The following is a 17,359-nucleotide window of genomic DNA, read 5'->3' as shown; positions in this document are numbered from 1 at the left end:
AAATGTAAAGTTATTTCAACCGAACACTATTATTCATTCGTATGTTTTCATGGTTTCAGATTGCGGTTCAAAGTCCGAGGTCTGGACTGTAGCAATTTCGGATAATTAAATCATAACTGGCGACTAAAGGCATGGTGTTCGCCTAAATTGTGTCGTGCTTTTATTGCCCGTAGACGAAGTTAAGCCTGAGTTAGTTTAGTAATTTACTAAGTTAGTTTAGTAACTTACGCCTGTTCCCCGCGCATGCGCAAGGCTTATCTGAGTCCTGATAAAAAAAATTCCCATCTATACTTAAGGCTTCTCCGCTGCGGGCGCTAGTGATTTTGCGGCCCAGTGTAGAATCTCTGTGGGTCCGAAATTCTGATGTCAAACGCCTCCCAAAATTCTAAAAATTTTGCTGCCCAGAAATTTTGCTTCCCAGTACCTTTCCTACATTATTGTTACGAAATGTACAGGCGCGGTAAGATAGCTTCCCCGCAAAGCACTTTTAGGGTTGCCATAAAATGGTAAAAGAAGGCAGCGTTGCCGTATTTGGCGAGAAATCGCTCATTTGGCGATAAAATTGGCGATATGCCACGGACGGATGGAGAACATTCTGGAACGCATTCTTACCAGTTTAGCCCAGAATGTTCTCGAACACAAGCCGAAAGTTATATAAACCCTGCTCGTTCGCAGTCAGAATGTGTGCCTCGTCTAGAGTGCGAGATAGTTAGTTACGAGTTAGTTGGTGTCTCGTCTAGCGAGTCAGTCCCTGCGGAGTCGATCGATTGGCAGCCGCGCAGCGAGTGCCGAGTGGGTCGTCGAGTTCACCGAAGGAGTCTCTTAGTCTATCGCGGTTAGTGCATCGTCGAGAGAGCGTGTTGAGCTCCGGGAAGGACTGAACCGAAGAGTCGAGAGCCGTGCTCTGTGTTTAGTCGAGTGCATCGCGAGTTGTACCGTGGAGAGTCTCGAGAGTACTTGGAGTTCCGAGAACGACCGAGCAGAGTCGGGAGCTGCACTATGGTGCTTTGCAGTGAAGCTGTCTTTTCCGTGATAGCTTGATAACCTGAAAGCTGTGTCGCTGATTGTGTCAGCGTGTTTTTAGTAGATTTTCGACGACTGTAAAAGGTGACTTTGGAGCTGTCTTGATTAATACCTGCCCATAACGTGTGTTTCGATACTTCATTAAGTGTCGTCGTTATTCACTCCAAATCTACGAACCCCGTACGAACATGAAGGCAGAAGATAACGTAACAACTGGTTTCGCAGAAGAAAAAAACGCAACATTATAAAGATTTCGCTCTCTCTTAATAATGTTGCTTCGTGCTTCTTTAAATTCTAAAATTTTTGCATTCTCTACGTTCTGCCGCCCAGTGCGGCAGAATTTATTTATCCCGTGTTTATTTCCACGCGCACAAAAATCTTATCTCGTGCTTTCAGTAGCGGTTCAAATCTCAACACGTCCTCCACGGCATTGGCTCACCAGCGACCGAACAACAAAATCGCTGAACACTGGTAGTTTCGACTTGCGTTCGATTCCTGAGAATGGTCTGGTGCATTGCCGTTTCTATGGTTTTCCCCATGTGTAACATACATATATATATATATATATATATACGAGCTACTTTCCCTTAGAAAGCCCTCCACAAAGGTATCCATCCCCTTAGTCATATGCCCCTAGTGTGCTTTACCATAATCTACTAAACCAACCTTCACGGCATCAGGGCTGGAAGGTGAACCTTCGTGGGCAGCGAGAGGCTTTGCTACGTGAGACGCAGATACAAATACAGTGCAATCGCAAGAAGCTTTCGGAATAATCCCCCTCCTGTATGAAATAATAAAAAGTGATACAACATTTTTTATGTGATAATCATAAGGCGTTGTCGGATTTTTGGAACAGCACTTACAGAACAGTCACCTGAAGCAGTGTTTGGGGATTATAATGATTGAAACTACGATTATCATCCATCATAGTATAATGAGTTACTTGAAGAGGCATTTTAAACATTTTCTTTCTTGAACAGCGGTTCACAGACTTTCATCCAAGTCATTACTGTAGTGTTCCAGAACTGCTTCAAGCAATTTTATGAAAGTTTGCAAAAAGACTGCAGCCCTCGCAAGTGGCTATTTTACCAGACAGCGTAAATAATTCTGTTTAAACTATTTTTCTTAGGTAAATACACTCCTGAAACTTCTTAAAAGTGACCTTGAATTATGTTCAGTACTAAAGGAGATTGTCCATTTTGGAAAATCATAATGAAACACCTGGAGTTAAAGGTTGCAAAATAAAGCCTAAAGCGGGGAAAAGAAAGAAAAAAAAAAAAACTTCAAGAATTGTTAAAAGAAATAAAATTATATGATCTCAAATTAACGGGTTCAAGGTAGTCCGAGGGAAAATAAGCTGCTATAACGAGTGGTCATTGTATTTCAAAGCCTAGCCGGTTTGAACACGGGTTTGAAGGTCATCGTTCTTTCGAATAGTTCTTCAGTGGAAATGTCATTCAAGCATACACTGAAGACATCTTCATAATTACGGCGACCTTTTCTTTATGCTATGAACTTGATTATCTGCAATTTTTCCTGGAATTATATTGGTTTTTGCAACTGAACAGCAAAAATCTCAGCTAAAATTTTTATTTAACTCATTTTTAAAACTGCATTATTGCTTGTTGGAGAAGAATACTGATCAACACTATAATTAAACAGTGCTCTAAAAATAACTTAATAAACTATTCTTAAAATTTACCACTCTAAAAATTGCTGCACTATTCTAAAAATCTCGTTTTTGTGACGTAGTGAAATAGTTTTTTTTGTATCTACTTATATATGTTACGGTGAAACACCGAAATCTGGAGAATGTCGACTTTCACCGGTCAATGTCAACATTCACATAGTCTCTTGGTGTATGTCCGAAATATTTTCCAAATACTCTTATTTCTGACTTACACCGGTCAATGTCGACATTCACCATGTACTAATGGTGAATGCTGAACATATAACAATATTATATTTTCTTCTCCGTCATTCAGTCGCGAATAAACGCACTTGAGACTTGAAATAAGAACCTAAAACACACAATACATTCAAAATGAGAAAGGAAAATAATAGAAGTTAAAAACTTACTTAATTATACAGTACGTTTCTAAATGGGCCCACCAGCGGCCAAGCGGTAAAGTCGCTGAACACTGGTAGTTCGGTCCGAGGTTCGAATCCCGCGAACGGGCTGGCTGCATGAGTGTTTTCGTGGTTTTCCTCATGTGTAACGTGTATACGAGCCAGTTTCCCTTAGAAAGTCCTCCACGAAGGCACCCCTCCTCTTAGGCAGATAGCCCTCGAGGCTTTGCCGTAATTAAATAACCTAACCTAACCGTTCTAAATGAGAAAATAAAATAACAGTAATAAAAAACTTACTAAATTATGTGATTCAAATTTTATTTATTGCAACAACTTAAACTATTATGGCACTTTATGACCTCTCTTTTCGACTTTCACCAGAGCATATCTGTGATTGTCGACATACTCCGGTGAGGGTCCGAATATACAAGAGTGTAGTGAAATATTCGGTCTGTCACAGACGTATTTGGTGAATGTTGATATTCTCCGGTGAAAGTCGACATTCTCCAATTTCGGTGTTTACCGTAACATATACACATCATAGTGCATACCATTATATGTTTAATAAACATATATGACTTGCAAGAAATGAAATTATTAAAACTTTGAATTCTGCAATAATTTTTTCTAAGATTAATTCACCAGTTTTAATACTCACGTTTCTCATATATTTCATCTTCTATCTTCACTTGGCTTTCAGATTTTAGTTTCCATTTCGTAATGCTTAGTAGATTTTTTTAATGCTGTAATTTTATTAATAAGGGTTAAGCTATTCAAATATGGCAAAGCACACGAAGGTTATGTGTCTAAGAGGAAAGATGGCTTTGCGGAAGATTTTCTAAGATAAACTGGCTCATATTCAGGTCACCCGTGAAGAAAATCCCCAAAACCAACCTCGCTGACAGTCCATTCGCCTGAGTTTGAACCCAGACCGAACTACCAGAACATCTCTGTATAGGGAAAATCTGGACTCGACTGCGTATGGAACTTCATAATACGAAACTGGGCTGCAGTAAAATCATAAAATGTTTATTTCCTAGGAATAAAACCTTATTCACAATGTCTTTATTCACGTACTTATACCTCAGTGTCATCAATATGAAGGAATAGCGAAGAATACAATCTGTAGCTCGAAATAAATACAGGAGGCCTCAGAATTAGTGACTCGATATAACGGCGGTTCGTATTTACGAACACTCAAGGCTCTTCCTAACGAAAATATATAAATATATAAAATATATAAATATATAAATATAATATATAAAGTATCAAACTGATAGTTCAGAATCTAGATTTTTCGCGTGGGATACTTGACACAAATAAATCCTTAATATGCAGTAAAAGAATAAAATTTTGATCCTGCAGAACCCATAATTCATCTTGCATCAAACATGTCCGTCCATCATTTTCTGATTAATATTAGTTATCTTCTTTTCATCAAAGATTCTCTAAGTTGGAAATTAGGTTTGTGTTGTAGGAGACAACACAAACCAGTAAAAGTACGGACGACAACAGCGATGTACCATTTTCCAGCTGCTAATGCCTTCTCATACTAGCTACCCTTGTGAGAAAATTTTTTTAAAAACTTGCAAGCTTGATAAAAATTTACAAAGCAAGGTTGAGGAGTTGAGCAGCTAGAGCTTTCCGAAGGATCTGGAGCAGGGGTTCCCAGCCGTATGCCCGCGAGCACAATGGCGCCCGCCGATCGCTTAACGTGTGCCCGCCGTAGTGCGATCACAATAAAAATGTTTTATTTGTCCAAAAAAATTCTATGGGAAAGTTTTGTTTTCATTTTTAATTAAATAGAAACAAAGATACCAATACAAAGCGAAATGCGACTGATCTCTTTTTTTTATGTGTATGTATTATGAGCATGCGTGTAAGTAGTAAGCCACGGTAACCAGCCGGCGGAAGTGACGTCACAGAAAAGGGGCGTGTTCTCGGCCATCTTTGGTCAGGTGACAAACGGAACCATGTTGGATCAACCCGGAAAAGACATAGTCCAAGATGGTGGAGACCACGCTCCTTTTTTGTGACCAACTATTAATTATTAATTTTTAACTATTTTATCCAACTATTAATTCACCTTGAAAAAGTAAATGGTGCCCGCCGTCCAACAGGTATTCTGGAATGTTATAGGGACAAAAAGGTTGGGGACCCCTGATCTAGAGTTTACCTATATGGTACATCGTGTAATCCCACAATACATCCTGCACCCAGTTTTTATTAAATATAATGATTTACGACATAAAGAGATTACAATATAATTCTAATACAATTTGAAATTTTCAAAGTATAAAAATTACAGCTAAACGTAATAAGTAGCAGATAAAAATAATGAGATAAATATAATAAGTACCGTGAACACAATGTTTAAAAGGACTTCACTAATATTAAAAGAATTGTTCACTAATATTAAAAGAATTATTCACTAATATTAAAAGAATTGTTCACTAATATTAAAAGAATTGTACACTAATATTAAAAGAATTGTTCACTAATATTAAAAGAATTGTTCACTAATATTAAAATTATTGTTCACTAATATTAAAAGAATTGTTCACAAATATTAAAAGAATTGTTCACAAATATTAAAAGAATTGTTCACAAATATTAAAAGAATTGTTCACTAATATTAAAAGAATTGTTCACTAATATTAAAAGAATTGTTCACTAATATTAAAAGAATTGTTTACTAATATTAAAAGAATTGTTTACTAATATTAAAAGAATTGTTCACTAATATTAAAAGAATTGTTTACTAATATTAAAAGAATTGTTCACTAATATTAAAAGAATTGTTCACTAATATTAAAAGAATTGTTCACTAATATTAAAAGAATTGTTCACTAATATTAAAAGAATTGTTCACTAATATTAAAAGAATTGTTCACTAATATTAAAAGAATTGTTCACTAATATTAAAAGAATTGTTCACTAATATTAAAAGAATTGTTCAAATGAGTCAAATTATTTGAGAATAACATCAAAAGAAACACAGATAGTAAGAATCTGAGAGATCAGGGATTTGGAAAATGCAAAAATTGGGAATACACAAAATAATTTTGGAAAGAAACCAGCATAAGTTTAAGAAATGTACTTAAAATGATATGCTGGAGTAGGTTATTTACAGTTTATAAAGTTCACCTTTTGAACATATTCACAGGATGTGAAAATTCATTAAAGTTACGCAGCCGAGGAACTTAATACTTGACAAAGATCTAGGCCGCAGGAAGAGAGTCGTTGCACAATTTTTGAAACACCGGATGTTGATGTTTCTTTAATTAAAAACCTCTGGAATGCCGGGAGATCAGTTTGTGGGGATTTTATGTGATTATCCTCAGTTAAGGGGCATGAGAAAGTGTAACGATCAAGAATTTCCTGTTCTACACGTATACAGATTTCAGAGTTTGCCATAGTTCTTGCATAGAAATATATGGGGAAGGGTCCATGTTCTCTTATATAGTAATTTAACGAAGGATCTGGATACAGAGAAACGAGGCTTACATTGGGAATCATCACAAATTTTGCCAATATTTTGAAGTAGGCTGTTTTAGTTGGTATTTGGATTTTGAACGAGGTCATGGAAGGATGATTTCAATGTCATCTTGTTTAACCCTTTCCGGCACGCTACCTTTTAAAGTTGGAGTTTTGATAAAAAAAGAAAAAAAAAAAAAAAAAAAGGTAGGCAGTCTAATTAGGCCTAGAGGAGTACACAAGTAAAATTTTGTGAAGATAGCACTTATCGTTTTAATTCTGTGGGTGTGCCCAAAATGGCACACTGATTGAACAGAGCTTCGAAAAGAGTGCTGAAACGAGCATTGTTGTCAATGAACTGATCCATGAGATGCGGAGAAACAAAGCATACAGACTCTCAGTTGTCCTAGATGATCGATGAGCCCGGTCTGGGCACACCTAGGATTCGCCGTTTGATTTTAGACAAGATTTCAAGGTAAAAATTTAAAACTAATATAGAATAAGGAGATTAGCATACAGCCAAAAAATAACATAGAAATTTCTTTTATACCCTAAAAGAATATGGAAGATTTCTTTGAAAAATGAGGGTCTTAAAAAACTAAACATGGCTAAAATATATGGGCTGGTTTGTGTTGAGCTGCCATCGACTATAAATAAAGAAGGTTCAGAGTAACCTACAGTAAACTATAAATCCTTTTTCATTCAATTTTTCTGTGCGTACAGAAGGAAATTTTTAGGTGTGTCCGGACCGGACAGACTGTGCCGCAAAGGGTTAACACGTTTAGCCCGGGGCCGAATTTGCTGTCCTTTCCTTTCAGCCGGTAACCGGCTCATGTCGGTTCAGCCGGTTATCTTGGTAACAGAATTGGCTTAATCCAGATTGGTAACAAAATGTTACCAAAAAAAGTTGTTACGTATTGTAATATGTGTAAAGCTAAGCCGTATTTTTGTTTATAACGTTTCAATAAATTTCATGAAAATTACATTTGATCACATTTCATTGAGATTATATTTATTTTTTAACTTTAATGCTATCGGTCCCCCAGACCGACGCCATGCAAACGAAAATTCCGTTGCCGGTCCCACGGAAAGTTCACTGCCGGGCTCAACGTGTTCAATGCTGCTTCTTTGGTTAATTCATCTGCCTGATCGTTACCATAATTTCCTTTGATCCATGAAGTTTGAATTTTGTAGTTTGGGATTAAAGCAAGAAGAAAATTTTATGTTCAGAAATTGATGGATAGGGAGATTAAGGGATATTTTATCGCTAAAATAGCTGCTTTGGGGTCAGATTTTCTGTAAATTCATTGAGATTTTTTAAAATTGCTACTTCAGTCGCTGTTTTTGAGGCTAACAATTCAATCTGGAAAATTCTATTACTATTATGGAGATGACCTTTTCATTTGATGATATTTGAAGGGGCAGTTTGAAAAGAGACTACTGAACTAACCTTTCCTTTCGTTTCTGTTCCATCAGTTTATGCAGTTGGGTATGAACTACTTGAATGGCTTCTGTATGCCTTATTTAATCGCGCATTTTCCTTCTAGCATTTTAATAGCAAACTACTTGGGAAGGTCACGCCGAGCCTTTCCTTTCTAACTGTTGATTTTTTTGCGAGCCTACTGCAAGAACCGACCCATCACAGTGAAACAAGCAGGAAGTAATATTCAATCCGTGTTTTCGCTGAGTCAGTTTCGCATTCACCTTCTCTAATTATTAATGGATGGTTTGAGGTGTAATGAGAAGCACAGACAACAATAAGAATAGGCGTGATTCAGGTTACAGGGAAGTAGAAATGAAGATGTTTTATTAGATATTGTAATCTTAAGATTTCCGTGTATTCTTACTGGAATGTAAATTTCTTTTAAAGAAATAATATTGAGATAGTTACCTGTAGTTTGTTTATGCATGACTACTTTCATTTGTTATGTTCTTAATTAAACCTCATCTTTTAGAAATTATTCCCATAATTTTCCACTCTTGATTTTTGAACAATAAAATGAGAGTAGGAAAATCAGAAAGTTTCAGAATTTTAAATTACGTCCAAAGGGGCGTTTTTTTAACGTTTCGTGTGTTACCTTTATTTACTAAATATAATTTTTTTTTGACTTAACCCATTAACCGCCAAAACTGCAAGGAATGTTTCTTTTCTCATGAAAATAATAACAAATATTAAATTAAGCATTTATAACATAAATTTACATTGAAAATAAAATTTAAAAAAAAAATGCTCTTACCTGTGGAAAAAGCGAGTGTTGTTGCGTTCGCGCAACGTCAGCGGAATAAGACTACGGATGTTTAGTGAGTAGGATTGTACTCGTGTGATGTTTCTTTTGAGTGGAGAGCAGGATTACTTTTTAACTGTATAACGTTTTATAAATCTACAAATCACTTTACTTGTAATTAATTTAATATTAAAATATACATTGTATTTCTTTTACAAATACAGATTATTTCATTTGAAAGATTCAGGCATGAAAAGCTTGATTACAATCATGAAAGCTACATTACATACTTCGCGTCTATAAATAGTCTGGCTATGGTACTCTTTACAACAAAGTCTTTTGTTATCAACGGACTTTACGATACAATGTCTACCATCTCCATGCAATGGTTTTTGAATGCTGAATTTACTTGGTCTTCCTGTTGCTGATCTATTGCTGGCTAATTCTACACTCTTAATAGGAGTTTGCAAAAGGAATAATGCATTCTCGAGTCTGAAATCTAAAAGAGACTTTATATTTCCAGTAGCAAAAAGTGGTGATATTAAAAGTGGTCTCACCTCATATAATTTATCAGTATTTTTCATATAATTTATCATATAATATCTCATATATTCATATAATATCTCATATAATTTATCAGTCATTTTGACTACTGTCAAATGCAAATTCTGCTTCATATTCCTGTACTGCAAACGTGATATCGATTCTTGTACAACAGGAACAGAAATGTCCTTATCAAAAGACCAATACATTTTTTCTTGAGGTAAAGAATGATATCCTGTAAGCAATAATATTCCAATAAATATTCTCATAGGCTTCAGATGCAATAAATTCTGTTTTTTTTTTTTTTTTTTTTTTTTTGGCTGAGCGTATATATTTGTCTGTTCACCGAGAAGAGAGTAAATGTCTAAACCAAAAAGAAAATCGAAAATCTGTGCACTAGTTTTACCTTGTGTTTTTTCTTTTATAATTTCTCTTCTATCTCTTCCTTCGTGTTCTTCCTGAGACATAACTAACAGTTCCTTTTTTATCCACTTCAAAATTTCAGTCTTCTGCTTTTTAAACTTTTTAGTATGACTATAACTGCTTTTAGAAGGCTGAAACTTACTTCTTACGTGAATTTCAACTTCCTCAGCAGTATCATTTGATAAAATATCATTATCTTATTTAAAACACCGCCATTCCTTTCTTCTTCGTCACTAGCCTCTGCAATTTCTGGGGGAACAACAACAATGTCAGTTTCATTCTGGTCATTATTAACATTATCATCATCTGTTTCTTCATCAAAAAATTTTTGAAGGGCTTCTTCTAATGTAAGATACCTCATTCTAGGCATTTTTAAACAACCAGAACATGAATCAGAACATCGAAAGAAATGAGTGAAAAAGGAGATTGACTACCCGTTTCCTGCTGACGTTGCGTCAACGCAACACCTGTTTTCCCTTCCTTGCCAACACAAATATAAATATGTGACTGATGTAATGATCTAATAAACGGTGACCTTAACTAAAAATAGATCACTCTTAAAGACGGCGATTCTTTCGTTAAATATTTTCAGCAAAAATACCCGGTCGAAAATTTTGCTTAAAATATGAGATTAATTATTATAAACAAAATGATTGTTGAAGGCAAATATCTTTTTTCCAGAAATAATCTTCATAATATTCCCTACACAAAATCATATGCTGGTATAAAATATCTTAAGTAGTTATATTTATATACGCATTTATTTTGACCGTTGCGTCAACGCAACACCAGCGGCTAATGGGTTAAACCATAAAATTCAGTTGAACAGCAATGTCGCAAAATAAAATTTGTATATCTTTAGAAATAAAATAACCATATCTTTAGAATTTCCGATACATAGTTCCGAGCGCTGGAGATAAAAATGTTTTCTCCCCCCCCCCAGTAGAAAGTTGCCATTGTTCGCTTTCAAATCGTTGAGTTTGTTAATAAAAAATTCGCTAAAGTTTTACAAAATATGAAATCGATAATAAAACAAATTTCAAGTGTGGGTTTCCAGATGCGTATACTCGCAGCAGGACATTCAGTTTTAATACACCCATGAAATACAGGTACGAACACCTCTCGACGAGTGGCACGAGTTATTTCCAGATGACCATTGAAAATTCGTGACCGTGATTTCTAATGAAACTTGCCGGTTTCATTTCGCCACTCGTTGGAAGCATCGATGGTACCCTTCCCGGTGGTCTGGGTTTTATAACTTTTCCTATTTACATTTCACACTTTAGTCACTGCTCACATGACATCTGGAACTTGCCAGATATGTCAGGAACAGATGAAAGATATGATGCTGATTTCAACCTCGTTCAGCTTTCAAGCTTTAGTTGCGTATTCTGACGTTCAGCAGGGATTTATCCTGCTCTTACCAGAGCTTATCACGGAATCCCACTAGGGGCCTCACACATAACGGTACTTCATAATTGTTTCATCATAAAGATGTGAACACACGAGATTAATAAAATGAGACATGTTGTCTCTGTAGACTCACTGGCAGTGGGATGAGCTGAAGTCCAATCAGGAGCGAGAATATAGTCCTTTGAATCCTACTACGCAAACGTCAATAGTAAAGACCTGAGTATACTTTTCAATACAGTTAATTTGAGTGACATACTCCTAGTATGCGGGCTAGGCGGAACGCTGTCTGGTGCCGATGTCATGGCTCTGCATTTTCTGACTTTCGTGAAGAAATGCTGCGTAGGGCCTGATATTTCTGTCCTCGTTGAGTTATTTCATAGACAAAAATGTCTGAAAGGCAAGCTGACGTATTTCTGACGGCCTTGTAATAAAATTTTGAGTTTAGCCGATGCAGAAACTCGGAGATGAGCTCAACTTTGAGGTCATCGTGAAGATTTTTATTTCGTACGTAGTACGGGGCTCCAGTGATAATCCTGAGAATCTTACACTGTGTTATCTGCAGAGACTGGATCTATTTTTCACTGGCATTTGTCCATGTTGGAGAGGCATATGTAAAATATGGGCCGAATAACAGCAAGGCAAAAATGATTTTTTCGATTTAGCGTCAGTAGTTGTGTAGGGATCTTAAGTTTTACTAACGTTTATTTTATTTTAAATCTTTACTATCACTTCTTATTTTCTACTTCCGGCCAGAATTAAAAGCTTTAACTTATTTATGCAAATTTGTCTGGCGAACGCCAAGTACTTAAGTTGTGGCTTTTTGCCAAGCAAGAGAGAGGAAGGAGTTAGTAGCAGCAGGCCGCTTGCCTTAGCAGTTTTACTCGGTTGCTGGTTGCCTTCCAGGCCAGAGGTTTAATCCTCTTAATAATTTTAAACGTATTGTAGTGTTAACAGTTCTCTGTACTACATACGGCTTCCTGTTAATATACGGCCAATCTTCCACGTAGGCCCTTGTTTATTATTCCAAAGTTAAGTTAGAGTTTAGTTAATATTTTTATATTCTTACGTTCAGACCACAAGTGGTTGGTCTCTGTATTCCGAAGTACGTAAATCATTGTAAAGAGTGAAAAATAAAGGGTTTCGTATACCCTTCCTGTGTATCTTGTCTACTTCCCACAGTTATTGAACATAGCTTTAGTAAGCTCCCTGTTCCGAGTCAGGTTCTTGAATGTTCCCGAAGCAAGTAAGGAGAAACACTGAACCTGATAGTTGATCTTTAAGGACGGGGGTATAGTCTCACACCAACTTCCCAGGCCTTGCTACGAGCTCGTCTGATGTGCGTTCGTCTGTTTCGATAGCTGCAGGTAAAATATATTTTTACCACTGAGTGCTTTTGACAACTTTAAAGGATTACAACATGCATTAATGACGTATGAGCAATGCTACATTCAAAAAGTGTCCTGTCATTAATGGCAGTTCAAAATGTATGTACGCACTAGCTCATAATTGATATTATCTCTGATGATACTAGCCATTCTACGAAAGTAAAATTAAATCAGTTCTAGGTATTACTGCAACCGTTTTCTACCTGTGCTTTAAATTGATTTTCTTTTCTTTTAGGTTCAGGATTTGGAGTTGTAGTGACTCTTGTGCCTGTGATTATCAATCAGTATTTTGTAAAGTATCGTGCTACTGCCATTGGTATTGCATTTTCTGGTGGAACACTCAGTTCATTTGTTTTCCCAGTGGTTATGGAATGGATGTTAGAAAATTATAGCTTAAACGGCAGCTTTCTCTTACTCGGTGGTGTTGTTATGAACATGTTAGTTGCCTCTTCTTTGTTACGAGAACCTCCATGGATAAAAAAGCCAAAGCAGACGAAAAATGCACTTTTAGAAGATGCATCTGAAGCCAAAGATTCTGGGGTATCGACTTCTGCTGACCTTGCTGCTGATGCGAAGATGATGGAAAGATTAGATAATTTTTCCTCTGCTAAGAGCGACGGCGAAAGAAAAATTTCTGAAATAACTCCTAATGGGGAATCAAAACATAATGATAGTCTTACCGACGAACAGCTTGATAATGAGTTATCAGCTGCTGAAGAAAAACAAGACGAAAGTCTAAATTTGGACACTATTTACAGCAATAATGATAGCGTTTTATTTGGTGGCTCTAACCTCAAGATTGACACAGTTGGTAATGCCACTAAATATGAAAAATGTGATATTGCGTGTAAAAATGAAGTTGAAGTCAAAGACCCGCTTCTTAGTTGCAATCCGGTATTTGTGGTGCCAAAGAAAGATACAGAGAATCTCGAAAAAAATTCTGATATGAAAAGCAATGCTCGTCATTCGTTGACAGAAATCTTAAAAGAACCCATGTTCCATTTGATAACTTTTACCATGAATATCTTCTTTTTAGGAATTCATTCTTTCTTCATGGTCATTGTAGATTTCGCCAAAGACAAAGGTATTCCTGAAGCTCAAGGAATATACATTATTTCCATGTTTTCTCTTACAGATCTGGTTGGAAGAGCTTGTTTAGGCTGGGTCACAGATCGCAACTATATTAAAAGGAAGAATATGGTAATATTAAATTTAATTGTGATTGGTATCATCAATCAGTTGTACCCAGTTTTAAATAGTTTACAACATATATTGGTAGTTTCTGCTTTTCACGGAATGGCTGTGGGATGTACAATCAGCTTATTTTTTGTACTGCATGCGGAATACATGGGCTTGAAAAGGCTGACTTTAGTGCTGGGTCTCTGCAGCTTCATTAATGGACTATTAACCTTCATAAGGCCTGCTATGATAGGTAAGTTCAAAATACTTTTACTCTCATTTCAGACTGCAGTAGAATGCAAACTGTCCAAACTTGCTGGGACTTAACTAGTTTCATAGTCCACCATCTCGATAAATGTTGCAATTTTCATCGTATATACTAAATTTCAGAAGTGTACTAGGCATCCCTTTTGTCTTGTTAAATAAGACCAACTTGCAAAAAGTGCTGATACTTTATGCAAGTTGCCCACACCGATTGGACCAGCCACATATGACCCCAATTTGTCTTTATGTTATCGCCCATCCAGGGACATAACATATCTTCAGTATCTGTTTGCAGCACTCTATGTTCCTGTCATTGTGGATGCAGTAGTCTTCCTTGTACTACTAAGGTATCCTTCCTTGAATCAATCAAGGTACAGTTTATTCTAAATTAATTTTATTCATTCATTTCTTTCTTATTTTAATGAAAAACATATCACACCCCCCAAAAAAAATATATATCTTTTCGTACAGCCACATTATAAATCTTTTTAGACATATCATTAGAAATGTTCTCTAGCAACTTCACAGTTACTAATTCAGAAGTCAAACAACAAAAATCAGCATTATATTAACAAAATTTTCACAGGACTAGTTTCGATGGTTTAACCGAGCCACCATCTTCAGCTGCAAAACCGCAAATGAACAAGATAGGAAATAATGATTAGATAAGATAAGAAAGCCTGGACAAGAATAAGCAAGTGGCGCCATCTGTTGGTGAAACCAGAACAAAATATAATTTCTTTAAAGGCCGAAGGCAAATTTGGATTGGAATTAGGATCGTTAACTAGAACAGAAAGATTTTTATGAATGTGAAATGCCTCTAGAAAATCCAGTTCTCCAATGGAAGATGTTTTTTGAATAATTTTGGCAGCAGAAAAACTGAAAGTGTGGTTTTCAGACCATGTTGAGCAATAATGTTGAGCAACAGAAGACTTCTGTGTTTCCTTTTTTCTAACATATGCCTCATGTTCCTTGACGCGAAATTTTAAGGCTCTCTTAGTTTGGCCAATGTAAATTAAACCACACTGGCAAGGAATCCTATAAATACCCCAGGAATTCATATCCGGAATGGGGTCCTTGAGTATGGAACTCGGAATTTTATTGATGGGAGAATAAACAACCCGAAAGTTAAATTTCTGCAAAATATGTGCAACTTTATAGCTAATTGATGGAAAGAAGGGAATGACAAGAGAATTTTTATAATCTCCTAAAACAAGAGTGTGCCTTTTTGTGTGTTGAGATGAGAATTTTTTAACTGCTTGATTAATAATGTTGGGTGAAAAGCCCCTGTCAATAGCTATTGCTTTTAAATAATTTAGTTCTTCATCAAGGGCTAGTTTGGAGGAGCAAACTTGAAGAGCACGGAAAACATAGGAATAAAATGAAGCTAACTTTTGTTTAGTCGGATGACATGATTTGTGGTGGAAGGCAAACTGATGAAGGTTTACGGTAAACCGTAGTACTGAAGTTGGATGTGTTACGTGTGACCAGAATACTTTTACTCAGTTTCAAGGTAATAAAGATGATTTAAATAAAGTTCTTTCAACAATGAATTCTATTGATCCTGCTATTCAGTTCACTTTTGAACTTGAGACTTGCAATTCTCTTCCGTTTCTCGACATTCTGGTCACACGTAACACATCCAACTTCAGTACTACGGTTTACCATAAACCTTCATCGGTTTGCCTTCCACCACACTTTAAATCATGTCATCCGACTAAACAAAAGTTAGCTTCATTTTATTCCTATGTTTTCCGTGCTCTTCAAGTTTGCTCCTCCAAACTAGCCCTTGATGAAGAACTAAATTATTTAAAAGCAATAGCTATTGACAGGGGCTTTCCACCCAACATTATTAATCAAGCAGTTAAAAAATTCTCATCTCAACACACAAAAAGGCACACTCTTGTTTTAGGAGATTATAAAAATTCTCTTGTCATTCCCTTCTTTCCATCAATTAGCTATGAAGTTGCACATATTTTGCAGAAATTTAATTTTCGGGTTGTTTATTCTCCCATCAATAAAATTCCGAGTTCCATACTCAAGGACCCCATTCCGGATATGAATTCCTGGGGTATTTATAGGATTCCTTGCCAGTGTGGTTTAATTTACATTGGCCAAACTAAGAGAGCCTTAAAATTTCGCGTCAAGGAACATGAGGCATATGTTAGAAAAAAGGAAACACAGAAGTCTTCTGTTGCTCAACATTATTGCTCAACATGGTCTGAAAACCACACTTTCAGTTTTTCTGCTGCCAAAATTATTCAAAAAACATCTTCCATTGGAAAACTGGATTTTCTAGAGGCATTTCACATTCATAAAAATCTTTCTGTTCTAGTTAACGATCCTAATTCCAATCCAAATTTGCCTTCGGCCTTTAAAGAAATTATGTTTTAGTTCTGGTTTCACCAACAGATGGCGCCACTTGCTTATTCTTGTCCAGGCTTTCTTATCTTATCTAATCATTATTTCCTATCTTGTTCATTTGTGGTTTTGCAGCTGAAGATGGTGGTTCGGTAAAACCATCGAAACTAGTCCTGTGAAAATTTTGTTAATATAATGCTGATTTTTGTTTTGACTTCTGAATTAGTATTTATTCGGCGTGTTATTGTGTCTTAATTAACTTCACAGTTATTTCTAAATATTTTATAGGTCTGCCTGTATCACTGTCGTATCAGTCATTTATCTTCTCTTTAATTTATTCTTCTAAATTCTGGTTTGATCCCGAAAATAAAATTTTCTGATAATAGGGGTTTGGATAATCTGCATTGTACTGTATTTATTTCATTTGTCAATTGTATGATACATCTGATACTGACATTTTACAAAGAGTGTTATTATTCTGAAAGCACCTGGCTAATTGGAAAATTATCTAGCACTTTCCAACCAGCCTCATATACAGTGGGTAAAAAAACAATTTTCACATAAGAAAGCCTTGTATCCTTGTATTATACAGCCAAATTTTGTATATTTTTCCCCAAGAAATCATTCACACCACATATAACAATGAATTTATATATGTCGCAGGGCAAATGTAAAAAATCTGACATTTTACAAAGAGTGTTATTATTCTGAATGCACCTGGCTAATTGGAAAATTATCTAGCACTTTCCAACCAGCCTCATATACAGTGGGTAAAAAAAAAGTATTGGCAATTACCTATAATTGGTCATATTAAACATAGGAAAAGTTTGACAATTTTAGTTGGACATAATGAACACAGGAGGTAATAAACACACAAATCTAATGAAACTTTCATTTTAATACACCTTTTACACAAAATATACAACAAAACCATAAATTTGCATGTGAAAAAAGTACTGGCAATATCATACAGCAAAATGTGGGAACAAAATTTAA

General features: G+C 35.8%; 1 protein-coding gene across 1 annotated transcript in view; it reads left to right on the top strand.

Moving 5' to 3' along the window:
- LOC118183967 (monocarboxylate transporter 9-like) overlaps positions 1–17,359 on the top strand; it is a 169,252-nt gene that overhangs the window by 142,970 nt on the left and 8,923 nt on the right. Inside the window, exon 4 of the mRNA XM_085812616.1 lies at positions 12,795–13,991. Within this exon, the coding sequence (XP_085668742.1) occupies positions 12,795–13,991 (1,197 nt within the window). The remainder of the gene's footprint in view (positions 1–12,794; positions 13,992–17,359) is intronic.

The sequence above is a fragment of the Stegodyphus dumicola genome, chromosome 3, assembly GCF_044657685.1.
Source record: "Stegodyphus dumicola isolate Sdum_Otavi_A_Nest chromosome 3, ASM4465768v1".
Lineage (NCBI taxonomy): Eukaryota > Metazoa > Arthropoda > Arachnida > Araneae > Eresidae > Stegodyphus > Stegodyphus dumicola.
This window is presented reverse-complemented; position numbering and strand designations above follow the sequence as displayed.